At 45.0% G+C, this 7,167-nt stretch overlaps 1 protein-coding gene across 1 annotated transcript in view; it reads left to right on the top strand.

Annotated features, from left to right (window-relative positions):
- Positions 1-7,167, top strand: part of LOC122540182 (dynein axonemal heavy chain 8-like) — a 1,320,893-nt gene that overhangs the window by 1,106,788 nt on the left and 206,938 nt on the right. Inside the window, exon 70 of the mRNA XM_043675532.1 lies at positions 5,321-5,536. Coding sequence (XP_043531467.1) covers positions 5,321-5,536 — 216 coding nt within the window. The remainder of the gene's footprint in view (positions 1-5,320; positions 5,537-7,167) is intronic.

Genomic DNA, 7,167 nt, shown 5'->3' with positions numbered 1-7,167 from the left:
TGTTAGTAAAGTGGATGAAGTATTCAACCTCCTCGTGGGAGCACGAGGTAGCACCAATACAATCATCGATGTAGCGGAGGAAAAGGTGGGGGGTGGTGCCAGTGTAGCTGCGGAAGATGGACTGTTCCACATATCTGAAGGAGAGGCAGGCATAGCTGGGGCCCATGCGGGTGCCCATGGCTACTCCTTTGGTTTGGAGGAAGTGGGAGGATTGGAAGGAGAAGTTGTTAAGAGTGAGGACCAGTTCAGTCAGTCGAAGGAGGGTGTCAGTGGAAGGGTACTGGTTGGGTCGGTGGGAGAGGAAGAAGTGGAGGACTTTGAGGCCTTCGTGATGGGGGATGGGGGTGTATAGGGACTGGATTTCCATCATGAAGATAAGGCGTTGGGGGCCGGGGAAGCGAAAATCATGGAGGAAGAGGAGGGCGTGGGTGGTGTCCCGAATGTAGGTGGGAGTTCTTGGACTAAGGGGGACAGGACCGTGTCGAGGTATGCAGAGATGAGTTCGGTGGGACAGGAGCAGGCTGAGACGATGGGTCGGCTGGGGCAGTAGGTTTGTGGATTTTAGGCAGGAGGTAGAAACGGGCGGTGCGGGGTTGTGGGACTATGCGGTTGGAGGCAGTGGATGGGAGATCCCCTGAGGTGATGAGGTTATGGATGGTCTGGGAGATGATGGTTTGGTGCTGCGAGGTGAGGTCATGGTCAAGGGGGCAGTAGGAGGAGTTGTCTGCGAGTTGGTGTCGAGCTTCAGCGGTGTAAAGATCGGTGCGCCAAACTACCACCGCGCCTACCTTGTCTGCTGGTTTTATGGTGAGGTTGGGGTTGGAGCGGAGAGAGTGGAGGGCTGCGCATTGTGAGGGTGAGAGGTTGGAGTGGGTGAGAGCGGTTGACAGGTTGAGGCGGTCAATGTCGCGGCGGCAGTTGGATATGAAGAGATCGAGGGCGAGTAAGAGGCCAGCACGGGGTGTCCAGGTGGTTGGGGTGTGTTGGAGGCGGGAGAAAGGGTCGTCAGAGGATGGGCGAGAGTCCTGTTTGAAGAAGTAGGCGCGGAGGTGAAGGCGGCGGAAGAAATGCTCGATGTCTCGCCGCGTGTCGAACTCATTGATCCGGGACCATAGGGGAATGAAGGTGAGGCCTCTGCTGAGGACTGATCGTTCATCCTCAGAGAGTGGGAGGTCTGGAGGGATGGTGAAAATACGGCAGGGCTGGGAGCTAGGACCTAGGACCTAGGACCTGATGTGGGGCTGGAGCTGGGAGTGGGGGCGGAGTTGGTCGTGGGGGCAGAGATCAACGTGGGGGAGAGATTAACTGCGGTGTGGGGTGGGGGCAGAGAGTAACGTGGGGGTGAGAGTAACGTGGGGGGCGGAGATTAATGTGGGGGCAGAGATCGACGTGGGAGTGGCGTAGCGTGCGGTGTGGTCCTTTTTTTCCTAGGGTAGAAATATCAATTATTAGGGGACATTAGTTTCAGGTAAAAATGGGAAAGTTTAAAGGACAGGCAAGTTTTTAACACAGAGAATGGATAATGCCTGGAATGCGCTGCCGGGAACGTGGTGGAGATGAATAAAATAGCAACATTCAAGAAGCATCTTACAAATCCATGAATAGGCAGGGAATAGAGAGTTACAGACTGCATGGAGGCAAAAAGTTTTTAGTTTAGATCAGCAGCATGTGTTGGTGCAGGTTTGGTAGGCCAAAGGGCCTGTTCTTGTGCTGGAGAGTTTTTTTGTTCTTTGTTCTAATAGTGGTTAGTTCTCAAAAGGAGAATGTATAGAATGCTCAGGATGGTTTTCAGTCAACTTCCTAGACATGGAGACACATGTCACTAAGACAGGCAGTTGCCTCTTGGATCTTCCCTTTTTATGTACTCATGGGATGTGGGCATTGCTGGCTGGGCCAGAATTTACTGCCAATCCTTTAATTGTCCTTGACAAGGATGGTGAGCTTCCTTCTTGAATCCTTGCAGTCCAAGCACTACTGTATCCAATCATTTTGCCTGTCAAAAAAGAACTCAATAACTCTCTGTGACATGATGGCTGTTGAGGATAGCTCATATTAAATCATGGACATCTGATATCAGTGGTTTGTAAGGTCATAGTTGTCCTGAATTCAAAATATCAGACACATTCCAGGGTATTAGTGGTAATCCGTGTGACATCTCCCATGCAGCTGTACATTACTGTATAAAAATCATAACAGTAACCCATTCAAGAGGATCAACCAGTCCATCATGTTTCCAACTGTTACAGCCTATCAGGCTGAAAGAACCTTTGTGCTAGAGTAACACTCTCCCAGGCTGACTGCATGCTTGTGGTCGACAGCTCTCTCATTGGCTAACAAGGGGACTTCAACAATTGGAAGGCCTTACAGTCAAAGTTCAATTCTTCTGTGATTATTACCAGATGTTGTTGATCTATGCACAGGAGATGACATGCGCTGTACATTTCCAGCATTTCCAGATACCACTGCTTTTTGACTGCTCATCCCACTGCATGGCACTCCCAAATAGTCAGTAAGAGGTAAAAAGGAAGATATTTTGGCAAATTTCAGAGAAGTATGAAAATAATAAGAAGTAGTCGGGGATTTCAACGTTCCTAATATTAGTTAAGTTAAAGATAAAGTCATCATAATGGCAGAAGGCCACTCTGTCATGAGAGAGAAATGACTGGCGGTGAGTTTAACCTGAGGATTACCATGTCTCAAGTGAGGGTTAAAGTAAAGAGGTGGAAGCTTATGTTAATCTCAGCTGGTGTAGGAATTGAACCTGTGCTGTTAGTACCATAAGCCAGCCAATCAACCAAATAAGCTAACCAATCTTCATCATTGGGATAAATAAAGTGTGAAAGGCTTAGAGGGAGCAGAACTCTCAAAGTGTATCCAACAAAGCTTTTTAAGCCAGCATATCGAAAATCTGACAAGAGCCAAGGCAATGCTGGATCTAATTTAGGGAACAAAACTGGTCGTCAGAATGTTAATGAGACAGCATCTTGGTGATAATCATCATAACTCAGTAAGGTTTAAGGTGGTCATGAAAAAGGACAATGGAATCAAATGAAAGGTTTTGAATTCAGAGAAGGTAGACTTTAGTATCATAAAACAGAGTGGCTTGGATATTTCTATTGACTTTCATGAAAATAAAGATAAAACCCTGAATAAAACAGCAGCCAATTTTGTTATGAGTTTATTTTGCATGACTAGCAAAGAACAATTCTGCTGCTAGTGACTGCTCCATAATAGCTTGGCTTGACCATCCATTATAAGAACATAGGAAGATGTAAACCTATGATCACTCTGTGAAAAATCACGGACTCTTTGCTAATCTGAAATACAGTAGCGCCTCGATTTACGAACTTAATCCGTTCCCGGACCCGGTTCGCGAACCAAAAAGTTCGCGAACTGAATCAATTTTTCCCATTGTTCGGATAACGTAAGAATGCTTGGACATAGCAACGAACGCTGTTCACAGCGCACGCGCCAAAAACGAACTGAATGAGATCACGCAGGGCCCGAGAGCTTTTGCATTCAACAAGCGCGTAGCAAAGCAGAACAATGAAACCACATGGTCGCACACAGGCTTTTTGTGTTCGTACCTTCGTTCGTACCTTGAATTTCGTACGTACATTGAAGCAAAATTTTACATACAATCCTGTTCGCAAACCGATTTGTTCGTGAACGGGGTCGTTCGTATGTCGAAGCACTACTGTAATTATAAATTAAACTTTATAATTTATTTTCAGAAATGATAAGAAATGTATTATTTTTGTCTTTTGTTGTACACTCAGTTTGAATGCATAGAACAACTTAGGAGCATAGAAGTTACTAAATTATACTGAATCTACTTCACCTCCTACCATAGAGTTCTCACATCAGACAATGACAATGGTGCTGTTGACTGTGTAAGCAATAACTTTCCATCAATGACTCAATCTGAATTTTAACAAGGGGTAAAAATGCTGGAAACCAGAGTCTAAATTAGAGTGGTGCTGGAAAAGCACAGCAGTTCAGGCAGCATCCGAGCAGCAGTAAAATCGACGTTTCGGGCAAAAGCCCTTCATCAGGAATACAGGCAGAGAGCCTGAAGGGTGGAGAGATAAGTGAGAGGAGGGTGGGGGTGGGGAGAAAGTAGCATAGAGTTCAATAGGTGAGTGGGGGAGGGGATGAAGGTGATAGGTCAGGGAGGAGGGTGGAGTGGATAGGTGGAAAAGAAGATAGGCAGGTAGGACAAGTCAAGGGACAGTGCTGAGCTGGAAGTTTGGAACTGGGGTGAGGTGGGGGAAGGGGAAATGAGGAAACTGTTGAAGTCCACATTGATGCCCTGAGGTCGAAGTGTTCCGAGGCGGAGGATGAGGCATTCTTCCTCCAGGCGTCTGGTGGTGAGGGAGCGGCGGTAAAGGAGGCCCAGGACCTCCATGTCCTCGGCAGAGTGGGAAGGGGAGTGGAAATGTTGGGCCATAGGGCGGTGTGGTTGATTGGTCCGGGTGCCCCAAAGATGTTCCCTAAAGCGCTCTGCTAGGAGGCGTCCAGTCTCCCCAATGTAGAGGAGCCCGCATCGGGAGCAACGGATACAATAAATGATATTGGTGGATGTGCAGGAAAAACTTTGATGGATGTGGAAGGCTTCTTTAGGGCCTTGGATGGAGGTGAGAGAGGAGGTGTGGGCACAGGCTTTGCAATTCCTGCGGTGACAGGGGAAGGTGCCAGGATGGGAGGGTGAGCTGAAGGGGGCTTGGACCTGACCAAGTAGTCACGGAGGGAACGGTCTTTGCGGAAGGCGGAAAGGGGTGGGGAGGGAAATATATCCCTGGTGGTGGGGTCCATTTGAAGGTGGTGGAAATGTCGGTGGATGATTTGGTTAATGCGAAGGTTGGTAGGGTGGAAGGTGAGCACCAGGGACGTTCTGTCCTTGTTATGGTTGGAGAGGTGGGGTCTGAGGGCGGAGGTGCGGGATGTGGACGAGATGTGTTGGAGGGTATCTTTAACTATGTGGGGAGGGAAATTGCGGTCTCTAAAGGAGGAGGCTAGGTGACAATTTAAGACTGAGATGAGGAGGAATTTCTTCTCTCACAGGACTGTCAGTCTTTGAAACTCCTTGCCACACAGAGCTAAGGAGACAAAGTCCTTGTTTGTATTTAAGGCTAAGATTGATAGATTCTTGATCAGTAGGGGAAATCAAGGATTGAGGCAAAGGACAGGAAAGTGGAAATTCGGAATATTAGATCTGTAACTTTGTGTTGAATGGTGGAGCAGGCTTGAATTGCTTACACCTGTTCCTATTTCTTATGTTCTTATGGTCTAATGAACTTTTGTCACTCCTTTATTCTAGTTGTTGAGTGGCACTGGCTTTCTCCAGGCCCTGCAGCAGTTTCCAAAGGACACCATCAATGATGAAACAGTAGAACTTCTCCAGCCATATTTCATGATGGAAGATTATACATTTGAACATGCTAAGAAAGTCTGTGGGAATGTCGCTGGTTTGTTATCCTGGACTCAAGCTATGGCTTCTTTCTTTGCGATCAACAAAGAGGTGCTGCCACTCAAGGTAATATTGAATTCAAAGAATATTATAATCAAAAAGAGGACTTCAAACTTTTCATTGTATTAAAGATATCTATGTAAGTACCTTTCAGAATTATAGCTTGTGCAGTTTCAATATTTTCATGTTTACATGAAAATTACATTTACATTTCAAAGATATTTACATGAAAATAGAAATTGAAACTTCTGAAAATAAATGCCTCAATAATCCATAGTTAATTTGATTTCCTTGTTTTGATTGAGAATGAACAAGATTTGATTGGATCATTTCACATTACTGTTTTACCGGCACTGCATTTTATCAGCAAACAGCACAAGTCAAAGATTTGAACAATTACCTTATTCTCTGTGATCTCTGTGATCATAACAGGAGACATCAAAAATAAATCATGACTTTTAGTGTAGAAACAGCAAAATTATTGATAAACTAGTCTTGAAACAATTCATCACAGAAGAAGGCAATTTGGCCGATCAATTCACTGCCAGTTCTTTTGCAGAGCTATCCACTTGGTCGCACTGTCCTGTTCTTTCCCCGTATAAGTACATTTTACTCTTTCAAATATATATCCAACTCTCTTTGAGAGTTATAATTAAATCATTATCACTGCTTTCAAAATCACTTGTTGCATAAAAATGGTTCTTTCGCCAATCACCCAAAATTACCTTCAGCCACTGAGGGGAAAAACAGGTTTCTTTTCATTTACTGTATCCAAATACTTCATGATTTGAGCCATCTCTGCCAAAACTCCTTTTGATATGAAAACAAAAGCACATTACTGCAGATGCTAAAAGTCTAGCATTATGTAACAACTTCTATACTCAATCAGGCTAAACTGGATAGACTTCCAAGAAGGAGCATGAGGATTGTCATGCGTCAATAACTCATCTCCAGCATTTGAAATGCAGAGGTCAAACCAACTTATGAGCTACCTGCTCATCAGAATGGATTTTGCATGCAGTAATGTTAACAATGCTGATTATTAACTCTGCAAATAGCAGGGGCCCAGAATTGTTACTGCTTTACGTTAAATATGGTCCTCATTTCTAATGCATATGGTTTTAGGATTTAAGTTTTAAGGCAATGTAGTTCAAGTTATTTTTCTGAACTTTTAGAAGGGTTTTGGTGAAGTATGGCATACAATCCTTCCTGGGAATGTAAAAGCCAAAGGTTAAAGTTCACAAGAACAGCACAAGTACAACAGAAGACCATAAGATATAGAAGCAGAATTAACCCTTTGTACCATTGAGTATGTTAGACAATAGACAATAGACAACAGGTGCAGGAGTAGGCCATTCAGCCCTTCGAGCCTGCACCGCCATTCAACATGATCATGGCTGATCATTCCTAATTAGTATCCTGTTCCTGCCTTATCTCCATTACCCTTGATCCCACTATCTTTGAGAGCTCTATCCAACTCTTTCTTAAATGAATCCAGAGACTGGGCCTCCACTGCCCTCTGGGGCAGAGCATTCCACACAGCCACCACTCTCTGGGTGAAGAAGTTTCTCCTCATCTCTGTCCTAAATGATCTACCCCGTATTTTTAAGCTGTGTCCTCTGGTTCAGCACTCGCCCATCAGCGGAAACATGTTTCCTGCCTCCAGAGTGTCCAATCCTTTAATAATCCTATATGTC

Source organism: Chiloscyllium plagiosum, chromosome 3 (genome assembly GCF_004010195.1).
Source record: "Chiloscyllium plagiosum isolate BGI_BamShark_2017 chromosome 3, ASM401019v2, whole genome shotgun sequence".
Classification (NCBI taxonomy): domain Eukaryota; kingdom Metazoa; phylum Chordata; class Chondrichthyes; order Orectolobiformes; family Hemiscylliidae; genus Chiloscyllium; species Chiloscyllium plagiosum.
This window is presented reverse-complemented; position numbering and strand designations above follow the sequence as displayed.